At 37.8% G+C, this 13,776-nt stretch overlaps 1 protein-coding gene and 1 long non-coding RNA gene across 2 annotated transcripts in view; one reads left to right on the top strand and one right to left on the bottom strand.

Moving 5' to 3' along the window:
- LOC123629746 (ankyrin repeat domain-containing protein 26-like) overlaps positions 1-9,862 on the top strand; it is a 33,838-nt gene extending 23,976 nt beyond the window's left edge. Inside the window, exons 7-11 of the mRNA XM_045539160.1 lie at positions 4,098-4,173; positions 5,112-5,307; positions 6,228-6,456; positions 7,306-7,439; positions 9,752-9,862. Of these exons, the coding sequence (XP_045395116.1) occupies positions 4,098-4,173; positions 5,112-5,151 (116 nt within the window). The 3' untranslated portion in view covers positions 5,152-5,307; positions 6,228-6,456; positions 7,306-7,439; positions 9,752-9,862. The remainder of the gene's footprint in view (positions 1-4,097; positions 4,174-5,111; positions 5,308-6,227; positions 6,457-7,305; positions 7,440-9,751) is intronic.
- LOC123629748 lies at positions 150-2,971 on the bottom strand. Its single transcript, XR_006732201.1, has 2 exons — positions 2,561-2,971; positions 150-1,237 (listed from the first exon to the last, which is right to left on the bottom strand). It is a non-coding gene; the product is annotated as an uncharacterized LOC123629748 (long non-coding RNA).
- Positions 9,863-13,776: the final 3,914 nt, after the last annotated feature.

Genomic DNA, 13,776 nt, shown 5'->3' with positions numbered 1-13,776 from the left:
GATGCCCCACGGCCCCAGTTCACTGAGTTCCCTGTGTGCCACCGACCAGACATGAATGTCCTGGTTCTAAAGCTCATGAGGCCCTGCACTAGAGATGTATGAAGACTAGTGTACTAGTTTTCTGTTGTTGCATAACAAACTACCACAAATTTAGGGGCTTAAAACAACACTCATTTATTAACAAAGAGCTCCCAGTTTGGGTGGATTCTCTGCTCAGGGTATCAGAAGACTGAAATCAAACTGTTATCCAGGTGGGTTTTTTGTCTGCAGGCTCTATGGAGAAGTCTGCATCCAAGCTCATTCAGGTTGCTAGAATTCAGTTCCTCACAGTTTTAGGGATGGGGTCTATTTCTTTGCTGGGTGTTAGCCAAGGTCCAATCTTGGCATCTTATAACTATCTGCACTCCATCTCATGGGTTTTCTTCTGTCTTCAAGCAAGCAGTGATGTGTCAGGTCCACTTGTGCTTTAAATCTTTTTGACTTTCCCTTCTGTACCAGCCAGAGCAAGGTTTGTGTTTAGAATTCCTCCTCCCACAGCGAACCTTCATGAATCTTTTATCGACAGAGTCTACATTCAGGCCCTTCTGGGAACTCTCAGAGGGACCTTCGTGGTGAGACGTTCTAGTCAGTCACCACATGGTGTTCACATCTTGATCCTTTTCCTCTTCGTGGGTCCAGCAGTGTCCTCCTGCTTGTGCACACTCACAGGTTCCATAATCCTCCTCAGGTCACCACCACTTTCACCTGGTAAGGCTGAAAATTCCACCAGTGCCAAAGCAGGAGATTCTTTGAGGTGCTCCATGACGAGCAGTGGGATGGGGAGAGACGGTCATCTTCTCATCTTTTGTTTACATGCTTTAAAAGTAGTGTTAACATTTCAAAGCTTTTAGTGGTGCAGTGTTTTCTTTTGCTTTTTTACATATGATTCTTTGTCCCTTCCTCCATGGGTCTCAGGCATCAACCAACAGCCCTGGGCTAGGTGATGAATCTAATGATCAACCGCCAGCATCTCATCCAGACAAGATTTCTGCTAGGGTATCTAAGCTTTGGTCTCACTTTGACTCATGACCAGTAACTTCATGAAGGTATTCAGTGTTGCCCCCAAATTCTAACATGTTCTCTAGTCTGGTGATGCTCCCACGGTATTTTTTTTTTAATATTTCACAGCTTTTCTTCCTGCAAACCTCCAAAACCTCCAGTGCTCACTCTTTGGTCGAGGTCCTTCTTCCTACTGAGACTGAGAAAACAAAAACAATCAGAAGGGATCTTCCATATTTTCTCCACACCTGTCCACCTGCATGCTGTGTGTGTCTATGCCCTGGCCTTCTCTCCTGATGCCATAGGCATGCTCACTGCCCATGCCCCTTTCACACCAAACCCTCCCCCTTTCACTAGAATCTATCTACCATCTTCTACACACGGATATACCTCTAGACATTGACCAATGCCCCCTCATGCACTGAGAATTTCTCCTCACTATTATTTTGTAATTTTTGCTTCTCGAAAATAAATAATACCTTTTTTTTTTTTACCATATATTCTCCTCAAGCCACTCTATTTCTCTTTTCCAATTTATATCAATATTTATAGTTTTCAATTCTTCTCCTCCAATTCTATGTAGAACTCATACAAGCCATCTTCCCCTTCTCCCAACTTTGCCATGGTCAGTCACCATTGGCCTCTTCCTAGATCCAAAGTTTAATTCTTAGCCTTCATCTTAATTTAATATTGGAGTAATCATTGGCCTTGTTCATCCCCACTCTTGTCTAGTTCTAAAGCTCTCTTCATTTGGCTTCTAGAACACCACATTCTCTCATTTACCCTCCTACATCAGGAACCATTCCTTTGCAGACTCCTTTGATAGTTTGTTTTCATTCTTCTTTGTTTTTATTTTCTAAACTTATTTCAGAGGGAAGTTTATATAGTCTGATGACTTTAAATAGCATCACTGTGCTGATGGCTGATGATTGTATATATCCAGCCTGGTCCCACACTCCTGATCTACAGTCTGGGATGTCCAGTTGCCTGTGGGGTCACTTAGCCTTTGTACCTGGGAGTCATTTGGAATCACTATTCTCCCATTCTTCTGCTTTGCAATCTTCTCCCTCTCCAATCTTTCTGTTTTTCAGTTAATGGCAACCACATCATACCAGTAGCTTAGGAAAGTGTTCTTGCTGTCATCCTTGCTGTCTCTCTTTCACTTAAACCCATATGTCATATATCCACCAGTGCCGGGGCCCTAAATTATACTTTTATCTGGTATCTGTGAGGCCTCACTGCCTCTCCACCACTGCTCTCACCCAGATAGCATCATCTTTTGCTGTAGTTTTTATTGTCCTTTTCTATCTCAGATGGCCTCTGCTGCCTTAGTCCTTGCCCATCCACATTTTATTCTCAGAAACCAGAAGAGGGTCTTGCCTTCAAGACAGTGCAAGCCACCCCACAGTTCAAACACCTAAGATGGTTTCAGGTGACACAGCAAAGCCCAGATTCTTCCCCAGGGCTAACAGATCCCTCCTGCCACTCCCAGTGCTCCTCTCTGACCTCATCCCTGTCTTACCTGCCTTGATGGTTTTGCTGTTATTCTTTTCCCTGAACATGCCAGCATCTTGCCTCAGTTCCCCTCTATCTGCTGTTCACTCTGTCATCAGGGTTTTGTAGACATGGCCCAGGCTTGGCTTCCTCTTTGCTGGAGATACAATATGACAATGGTGTCAGAACTTCTCTGACCTCCCTATGAAAACAAAGAACCCTACTGCTCTCCTCCATACTTTGCAGAGTTTATTCTCCTCCATGCTTTATTTAAAAATATATTTTGAAATAATTTTAGATTTAAGGAAGAATTCCAGAGACTTCACAGAATTTCCACATGTCCTTTTCTTAACTTCCCCTAAGGTTTACATGTTATTTAACTATAATACATTTAACAAAACTAAAAAAAATAAATAACATTGCTATGATACTATTAACTATATTGTGTAATTCATTAGAATTTTACCATTTTTCCATTCCTATTTTTGTCTGTTCCAGGATCCAGTACTAGATACAGTGTTGTGTTTAGTCATTATGATTCTGTAGTCTTCCCAAATCTTGACAGTTTCTCACTTTTTCCTTGTTTTTCATGACCTTGGAACTTTTTATGAATACAGATTATATATTTATAGAATTCCCCTAGTTTATGCTTCTCTGTCTAGTTTGGGGCTATGGATTTGTGGAGAGACTAACACAAAGGCGAAGCGACCTTTTCCTCACATCATACGGGGGCAAGATATCACTGCTGACATTAACCATATCACCTGGTTAAGGTGGAGTCTGCCAGGTTTCTCCAATGTGAACTTACTATCTTTCCCTTTCCACACTGTGTATGTTATAACTGCATCAGACTAACCACAGCAGGTAGTAAATATGTGGTTAAATATATATTGAGCTTTTACAAATCTCGTTTTCAGGTTTCACCCAATAATATCGATCCGACTTTGGATCTTGCCTGCAGCGACTACTGCTGTGGTGTTCTAATAGTGATTTCCTATTTCCCCATGTTTTCTACATAAATTATTGGAAACTCTTCCATAGGAAAGATGATTCCTCTCTCCCATTTATTTATCCATCATATTATTTTTATTAGTATGACTCATGTATATTTATATTTCACTTTGGATTATAACCCCCCAATATCACACTATTTCTTGTTGTTGCTCAGATAGTGCTAGCTTTGGCAATTGGTAGCTTGTTCAGGTAAGCTCTATGCCTCTTTGACCTGCCCTCTCCTTTTGTTCTTGGACACTTTTTAAATTTGTTTTTGGCACCACAGGATGCTCCAGGATCATCTGGTATTTTCATTGGCCTGGTCCTAGAATCAATCATTTCTCCAAAGACCTGATTCCTTATAGTTGAAAATGTTATTTAGAAACCAAGAAATAAAAAAAAAAACTAATAAAATGAAGGATAAAAAAATAGAAACCAAGATTTATTTTCATTGCTTCTTGGCAGTCAGAACTAGAAAATTTGTGTGTGTATGAACCCATGGTTATACTTATATCTCTATATAATCTGTATATTCATCTCTTTATATACTGATATCTCCAACCTTCATCCAGCACCACAGGATTTTTGCGCTTTCAATGTGGTGAAGTTGAACACTATAAGTGAGAGATTGAAGAAAGCACAAGAAAGGTATTGTAGAAAAATTCAAACAAGTCAATCTATTTTTACAGGTTAGTTAAGTGTGAAATGCACTTACTTTATTTCACTGCACATTATATTTTTGATGTGTACATTGTGTGTGTTTCCTCTGTTTCCATTACAGCAATTGGATTTGTAGATTTCTAGAAGGAAGGTTGCCTCTGTTGCTCCCTTTAGCTTTTTTAGTTTCTGTCATCATTGTAACTAAATGGATCTTTGAGAAGGCTGATACTCCTTAGAGAATCATTTGATTATTTGGGCCAGTTAGCATAAAAGAAGACTATTAGGAAAAGAAAAAAATTGTGATTTAGAAATTGTACCATATTCTTGAATTGTATTTCTGTTAAATTGTTCAAATTTTAAAATTTTAAATTACTCCTATTTTTCTTTGGATTATCAGATCACATAAGTAGTAATTGAGGAATGATTCAATTCTTTATAAGCCAGATGAAATTATCAATTTAGTTGACAATTGATGTTAAATGTTTTAAACCTCAGCTTCTTTTGTCACATATTTAAAATTGCTCTCTGAGGTTGGGTGTAGTGGCTCATGCCTCCCAGGGTGGTTGAGGTGGGAGGATCACTTGAGGCCAGGAGTTTGATACCAGCCTGGGCATCATAATGAGACCTGATCTCTACAAAAAGTAATAAAATTTGCCAGGCATGGTGGTGCACACCTGCAGTCCCAGCTACTCAGGAGGTAGAGGCAGGAGGATTGGTGGAGCTCAGGAATTTGAGGCTGCAGTGAACTATGATTGGGCCACTGCACTCCAACCTGGGTGACAGAAGGAGACATTGTCTTGAAAATTTAAGATAAAATAAAATAAAATAAAATAAAATGGCTGTCTGATTTAAAAGTGAAGGAAACAAATATGCAAGAATTGTTCAGGTTGTCACTGCTAAAAATGTATCCTTTTAATTTGATTCAGGCACAAGCAGCATCTGAAGAATACAGAGAACTTCACTTAGAAGTCAGATGGAACTCAGAATGAAAGATCTTGAATCTGAAGTCTCCAACAGGAAAACTTCTTGAGAAGTCTTTCATTATATTGAATTGGGAAAATACAGGCACCTCTATCAATTAGACTTGGAAGCTAGAAAATACTTGTCAAACAAAATTAAAAAGTAAGTCAAAGTATGGAATAGAAAATAAATTTAGTTCATTAATTTGCCTTGAAAACATGCTTTTTAGTGAGACAGGTTTATGACATTAGTGGGACATGAAAGCTAAGTACATACTATAATTTTAATGGTAGTCCAGAACAGTTTATATCTCTCCATCTTTTTTGTTTTATTATGACTTTCTTTCCCCTTAATATTCTCATGTCATTAACCTGACCTAATAGGCTTTCAGCTAAGTATTTTTGAAGTCTTATAATTTAGACAATGATGCTGTTATAAAATTGCTTGTTACCAGTCCCTAAATAGTTTATCTACTTTTTGAAAGATTACAAAGTAAACCAAAAGAGTCAATTACTGCAGCTACTCTTGGTGGTTTCTGGCACTCAGTATATTAACTTCTTTATACTGCCTTACTAAATACAATAATTTCTACCTTTTCTTAGTGATAAGCATTTTACTGTATGTATCTAAGGAGTACAATGTTGTGTTTTGATCTACTTACACATAGTGAATGGCCATTATAGTCAAGCTAATAACATATTTCCAATAGGTTAGTAATGTTTCACTTACTAACCCTTTAAATACAAGTATTTCTAATGACACCCTCAAGAATGTTATAAATAGATCCATTCCAGAAGGCAGCAAGTGTTACCTGTTAAGCCTCACATTATTGTTAGACATTTCTCTCTGCTCCTTACTTCATTTGAATTACTATTTTCAGACATTCCCCTAGGAATGCTTATACTTCTTTAGAACAATTGCAAAACTATAACTGCACAGAGTCGGCATGCTGTGACACATTTTCCGAGTTAAAACACTATTTAGTGGGAAATTCCATTTTCTCTCAAGGTCACTTTTTAAAAATATAATCACTGAGGAATCATTTAGGAAAAAAATGAACTACTAAACTTTGTCTTTTGCAGTCTTCACAGAACTACTGAGAGACTAGCAGCATTCAGTAGCAATCTTTTTGTGGAGACAGGAGACCAGAACTTTCTTTACCACTCATGGACAGTCCTATAGTCACCTCCTGGTGGCAATCTTAATAATGGTTTAGGTCTTCACAGAGAATTTACTTCAAAAGAATACTCAACGTTCTCTTTTTCCTGCCCATGGACTTCACATACCGGCATGAAGAACAACTTGAGTGAGGTTAGTTATATTATCTTCTTTCCTTTGGGTTTCCGAATTCTGATATAATACTTGTTTTTATTTGGTGAAATACTGAGTTTTTTTAAAGGACCTATGCATGCTAAGTAAAGGTTATAATTTTCTGTGTTAATAAAGAGAGGAAAGAGAAATTTTTCCATTTTCTTAAAGTCCCTGCAGCTCTCATTTTTAAGAGATACCCATGTAGTAATATTAATGCTATTCAATATATGTAATGAAAATGACGCTTTTTAAATTTCTTTAAAAGCTGCATTTAAGTTAAATTTTAGAAATTGAATCTTATTGGCTAATAACAGAAAGTATATTGAGAGGTGCTTTGGCTTCCTTCTAATTGATTTTAGTTTGACTGTGGTTGTGATTCATAACACTTTTAAGGTTTTCCTCTACCATATCAAATTTTCCACCCTTAATCATAAGGGAATGATTGGCATGCAAACACTTAACCACATCTGGATGTTTATTATTTATAAGAATCCAAGATAAATAAGCTTTATGAATTAAATAAACCTGTAGAACTACAAAGATTAACTTCTCTTTTTAAATTAAAAGATTTGTCTTTTTCTTACACATAAGTAGTAATACATCTTTAATCCCCATGGTAATTATACCATTTTTATCTCAATTCTGTAAAATGTGCCTGTTGATGGGCAATTGCACAGCACTTTTTAAATAGTTAAATCAAGCAAATATTTGAATTTTTAAAATGGCATTCACTTTTGTCTCTCTGTGTTGGTATCATTTGAATGATTGTGACTATGATTGCAAAGACCATCAAGAGTCTTTAAACAGCAATGATGACCAAACAGAATCAATTATATTCTTCCTACCCAGAACTCCATGGAATGCCAAACATGGTGCCCATGTCCCCTGAAGATGTAAGAAGAGCATCCCAATCCAAAATTTGATTTCACCAAAGAATCTATTTCTGGAAAATCTCAAAATGTATTCAACAATGAAAAGCTATGGTAATTGTAGAGCTGTTTAGGAAAAAAAAATAGTTCAAGTATACTTGACCCAGTTTAAGATATTTGTTCAATGTTTCACCATTTTTGACTAGGGGGAGAATTTTAAAGGCTCAGCACGGTAGTGCATACGGCAGTGCCAGCTACTTGGGAGGCTTAGGCAGGAGGATAGAGGGACAATATCTTTTATATAAAAGATTTAAATAAGAAACTTCTAGATGAGAACATTTACAATATAGTTTGAAATGTTTTCACACATTTCATAAACAAGTAGATAATTGCATCTATAAGTAGTCAGATGTTTCAGAAACTTGGTACTAATTTCTGAAAATAAATCAAAGTAACAATTAAAGAACCATATATTTTTTGCCTTATTCTAATTCTAGAAGATCATGAATCTAAGAAACTAGGTTTGAAAACTGGCTGTAATGCATATTTTTCCTTTTTTCAAGCAAATTTTATGAACTCTTTGTGTTCATATGAAAAAACGTTAGTCATAATACAGACAGCAAAATATTTTTATTTAATCTCTGCCACAATATTCACATGACATTATGATAGTGCCACTTTCCTCATGTGTATATTTAAGATTTTGAGCTAAAAAGTTAGCAGCATAAAGCATATTTTAAAATTTTAATTTTCTAGAAGTGGACTATAGCAACTTAATTTTAAGGAAAAATCCATCAAAGTGAGAAAAACTCATCATACTTTTATATAAAAGGCAGGATTTTTCTAAGAATTACAAAGTAACACATTCATGCGAAAATCTTACTTGAATTCTGCACCCTTTGTACTAATAAGAGAAAATGCTACCCTTTTGAAATGATGTATATTCAATAGACCAATATTAATTGTGCTTTTTATTAGATGAATGTAAGTAGCATCACACATATATATTCTCTATTGTCTGCATGTAAATAAATAGGAATTTTATTTTATTTCTGTGATTATTTTTCTATTTAAGCACTTCTCAAGTGAAGTTTAGTCTTTGCAATCGTCTCATGAAAATATATCTGATTTACCTAAATATTATAAATAGTATTTGACTTATTTGAGATGCGGCAGGAATATTATGAAGAAATAACTATAGAACTGGAAGAAGGTATCCTGTCAAATTTTATGAATGAAATTGAGATTAACAAAATGATTTCTGAGATCAACTGTAAAAAACAAGTGACTTTCCTCTCTATTGTTTGGTTAATAGATACTGCATTAAATATTTCCTCATCCACACATGTAATTAAAGACGTGAAAACACTAGCATTCATACTGAAGAGTATACTTGTGCCTCGTGATTGCATCATCATGTTTCATAGCTTTTTACAAATCTCATGAAGTGTATGTAACTTTTTTTTTTTCTGGCTCTACACTTTATTTACTCCTGCCATCCTCATGAATCTGTCAGTGTGTCACCCAGCACACTGGAACTATTCTCAGAAAACCAAGGCATCATCAACTTTCTACCTTTAGGTTAGCAACTTCAGGCCAAAAGACCCCAGATTCACTAGCAACATTTAGCCAAGCACTTGCAGTTCACATGCAGTCACCTGACGGGTGACATTGTAAATGAGTCATTCACTATATCATTGGTGTACTTTTGCCCTCAGAAAAAGTTCCATATTTCTTAGCATGGGAGAAAGCACCCCATATTAATGTGGTTCTTGTTAGTTTATTCAGCCTTATCTCTTACCACGTACCTACTCTGCCCCTTTGCCGTAGCATCTCACTAAACTCCACTACTTAGAATTCTACAGCATTCCTCCTCACATCCAGCACTTTGCATTTGCTGCTGCCCTCTATCTGGCACACATTTTCCTTGTCTCTCAGCTATCAACTTCCATATCACTGCATCAAAAAGTTTATAGTGTTGGAGAGAAGACTTAGACATATGGCCCTTCTGTGTGTTCCAATTGTGCCTTCTTTTAAACTTGTTATAGTCTCTATGACTCTGCATGGAAATTGCCTATTTGTCTGTTTTGTTTTTCATAGTATACTATATGATTATCGAGGTCAATGATGTGGCTCTATCATCCTTACCTTGTATACCAGTGCTTGTCATAGTACCTTAGCACATGGTTGTTGAGTAAGTGAATGAAGACTCAGAAAAGCAGAAGCTCTGATACCTAACCACAATGACAATTAATTCAATATGCAACTACAGGCAAATTATATTTAATAATAATTTTATATTACATTTGTACATACATATTTTTTATTATTAACATGCTGATAAACTTCTTGACTCTTTTTTACTCACTTTCACTTAGTTCCAATGAAATCTGTTAGGTAAAGAATACTCTAACTTTCCTTTCCAGATGCTGCTGGATACTCTCCTGTGGAAGAGCTTCTTCTCTAGATTCACTGATGAGTCAAATCTAAATGAAGACATTCTTTAGAAAGCATCATGGAAATATGTGCCAATTTTTTTTAAAAAAAATATACAATGTGAAAGACTTTTAAGTAGGTCTTGCAAATGAAAGCCAGTTTTACATCCTCAGACTGCCAAAATGTTAGCTGTTTATAATTTTAATTTTAAGCACTGATTTATATGACTCTTTCTTCTTGGAGAAATAAAATTTGCCTAAGGATTTTCATTTTTCTGATCATTCATTCCTTCATTTGTTTATTTCTGATTAACTTTTGGAAACAGTCTTAAAGTTAGAGAAAAGTTTCAAGTTCCAAATGCTTACACAGAACATACCTAGGCTCAATCAGAAAAAAATAGAATTCCTGACCAGACCAATATCAAGCACAGAAATTGAAGCAGCAATTAAAAGTCTTCCAACAAGAAAAAAATGTTCCAGACCAAATGGATTCACATCTGAATTTTACCAAACTTACAAAGAAGAACTCACACCTATACTGCAGAAATTATTCAACAACATTGAGAAGGATGATATCCTCCCCACCTCATTCTGTGAAGCCAATATCACCTTGATGCCAAAGCCAGGAAAAGATGTAGCAAAAGAAAGAAAACTACAGATGAAAATCACTGGTGAATATAGATGCAAAAATCCTCCACAAAATTTTAGCAAACCAAATCCAAGAGCATTTATAAAAGTAATTCACCATGACCAGGGGGTGGGGTCCACTTTATCCCAGGGATGTAGGGATGGTTCAACATATGCAAATCTATAAATGTAATTTACCACATAAATAAAGAAAGAATAAAGACCATATGATTCTCTCAATAGATGCAGAAAAATCATTTGATAAAATACAGTGCACTTTTATGTTAAAAACTCTTAACAAAATAGGCATAGATGGAACATTCCTTAAAATTATTAAGGCCATATATGATAAACCCACAGCCAATATCATACTGAAAGGGGAAAAATTGAAAGCATTCCCACTTAGCACTGGAACCAGACAAGTTTGCCCACTACCTCCATTTCTATTCAACATAGTGCTGGAAGTGCTTGTCATAGCAATCAGACAAGAGAAGGGAATTAAGGGTGTCTGATCAGGGGCAGAAGAAGTCAAACTCTCACTCTTTGCTGATGATATGCTATTATACCTAGAAAATCTCAAGAATTCAAACAAGAGACCCCTGGAATTGATATATAAATTTAGTGAAGTCTCAGGATACAAACTTAATGCACAAAAATCAATGGTATTCATATATGCCAATAACAGTCAAGCCAAAAATGAAATAAAAAATGTAACACCTTTCACAATAGCATCAAAGAAAATTAATTATTTAACAATATATATAACGAGGTGAGAGATATGTATAGGGTGAACCTATGAAACACTGAGAAAGTGTAGAGGATGTGCACAGATGGAAATCCCTACCGTGTTCATGGATTGGTAGAATCAATATTGTTAAAATGTCCATTCTACTTAAAGTGATCTGTACAATTAATGCAATCCATATCAAAATTCCACCATCATCCTTTACAGATTTAGGAAAAATAATTCTACACTGCTTCTGGAACCAGAGAAGACCTTGTATAGCCAAAGCAATCTTAAGCAAAAAGAACAAATTGGGAGGCATCAGTCTGCCAGACTTCAATCTTTACTACAAGGCTATAGCAGCCAAAACAGTATAGTACTGGCGCAAGAACAGAGATACAGACTTTTGGAATAGGACGGAGATCCCAGATATAATACCATCCTCATATTGTCATCTAATCTTCAACAAAGCACACAAAAGCATACATTGCAGAAAAGAATTTCTATTCAATAAGTGGTGCTGGGAAAACTGGATATCCACACATAGAAGATTAAAATTAGATCCCCACCTCTCACAAAAATCAACTCACATTGGATAAAAGACTTAAACCTAAGGCATGAAATCTTAAGAATTCTGGAAGAAATGTCGGGAAGTCTCTTAGACATTGGCCTAGGTAAAGGATTTATGAAGAAGATCCCCAAAGCAATCACAACAGCAACCAAAATAAATAAATTGGATCTGATCAAATTAAAAAGCTTTTGCACAGCCAAGGAAACTGTCATTAGAGTGAATAGACAGCCTACAAAATGGGAGAAAATATTTGCTTTCTATACATCCAATAAAGGGCTGGTAACAAGAATCTATATAGAACTTAAGAAAATCAACATGGAAAAATCAAACAACCCCATCAATAAATGGGCAAAGGACATGAACAGAAACTTTTCAAAAGACAGAATAATGACCAGCAAACATATAAAAAGTGCTCAACATCTCTAACCATCAGGGAAATGCAAATCAAAACCACAATCAGATATCACTTAACTCCAGTGAGAATGGCCTTTATCAAACAGTCCCAAAACAATACATGTTGGTGTGGATGCAGAGAGATAGGAACACTCATACAGTGCTGGTGGGACTGCAAATTAGTGCAATCGCTGTTGTAAGCAATATGGAGATATCTCAAAGAGATCCAAATAGACCTACCATTTGATCCAGCAATCCCATTACTGGGCATCTACCCAAAAGAACAAAAGATATTCTATAAAAAAGACATCTGCATTCAAATGTTTATTGCAGCAAAATTCACAATTGCGAAGAGGTGTTAACAACCCAAGTGCACGTGAATACATGAGTGGGTTAATAAAATGTGGTATATGTATACCATGGAGTAGTACTCAGGCCTAAGAAACAATGATGAATGGGTTAGGGTTAGAACTAGGGTTAGGGTTAGGGATTAGGGTGTGGGTAAGCATTAGGGTGCTCAATACATTTGCTGCTTGGTGGATGTTAGGTAAATGTTGGTTAACCGAGTTACCTTCCCTCCACCAGCTAGGGATTGTGGAGGTCCTGGAGGTCCCTGCTACTGTGTTTACGCTTTAACCAAAACTTTAGAAGAAATGCAGCGGCCCCAAGGGAATTGAGGAAAGCACCATTCTGCTGGTCGTTCAGGGGCAAATTCAGAAGCTGAATTTCTAAAAGTTGCCCCAAAGCTGTTCAACCCTATGTGCGGAATTTTAAACCTTCGCGGGGCTGGGAAGGAGGCAAGACTACGAAGTGACGCACAGATCACACGGGATTTGTGATGCCCCCGCACAAGACAGGCTACGTAGGACGAGGATTACTGAACTTGAAGCCTGGCTCTCTGCCACTACCTGACCTGGAACGAGTCCCTTAAGTTTTGACTAAGTCCCCTGTCCCCTCCATCTGTGAAATACGGAGGATGTGGGCTCCATAATAATACCCAGGCGTTTAGGTTCTACCCTTTGCCAGGTGAGGCGTTTCCCACATTCTCTCTTTCCATCCTTGGAAGAACAGCGGTCGATTTTACTCACCAACCGCATTTTACCCGGGACGTGCAGTTCAGTGTTTAAGGAGCACGCCCCAGGTCACACAGCCAGACGCGGCGGAGCTACATTCCAATCCACAGGGTCCGAATCTGACAGCAGAGTACCTGCCCTAACATTTCTCTCACCTACCCCAATCCCGCCACCTCCTTTTCTTCCCTAAACTGGCCTCCAGCGCGCCCTTTTGCTACTGGACATGCTCTGTCGCTCTGGAACAGTTTTCACTCGGCATCGGGAAATTTTTCACACCTCTCTGGGAGCCGAGCCCGCCCCGCCCACACCTCCTTCTCACCAGATTGGTCGAACTTCGAGAGGCGGAGATAGAGGGACCGGGAGCGAGGAGGCCCAGATGACCTCCCAACGCCCCAGTGCTCTGAGAGTGCGTGCATTCCTGTGAGAGAGCACAAGAGGCCCAGGGACGCACACGGTGGGCGGGGACAGGAATTGGAAAACTGGGGAGGGGGGTATGGGCTGCCGTTGCCATGGCAATGACGCCGGCATCGGGGAGCGACCCTGGCCCCTTGCCCGGTAGCGCGCACGCACACAGAGACATGCACGAGCCCGCTCGGCCCCTCCCCACAGCCAGGCTGGGGGGAAAGGT

This window comes from Lemur catta, unplaced genomic scaffold, assembly GCF_020740605.2.
Source record: "Lemur catta isolate mLemCat1 unplaced genomic scaffold, mLemCat1.pri scaffold_41_ctg1, whole genome shotgun sequence".
Classification (NCBI taxonomy): domain Eukaryota; kingdom Metazoa; phylum Chordata; class Mammalia; order Primates; family Lemuridae; genus Lemur; species Lemur catta.
This window is presented reverse-complemented; position numbering and strand designations above follow the sequence as displayed.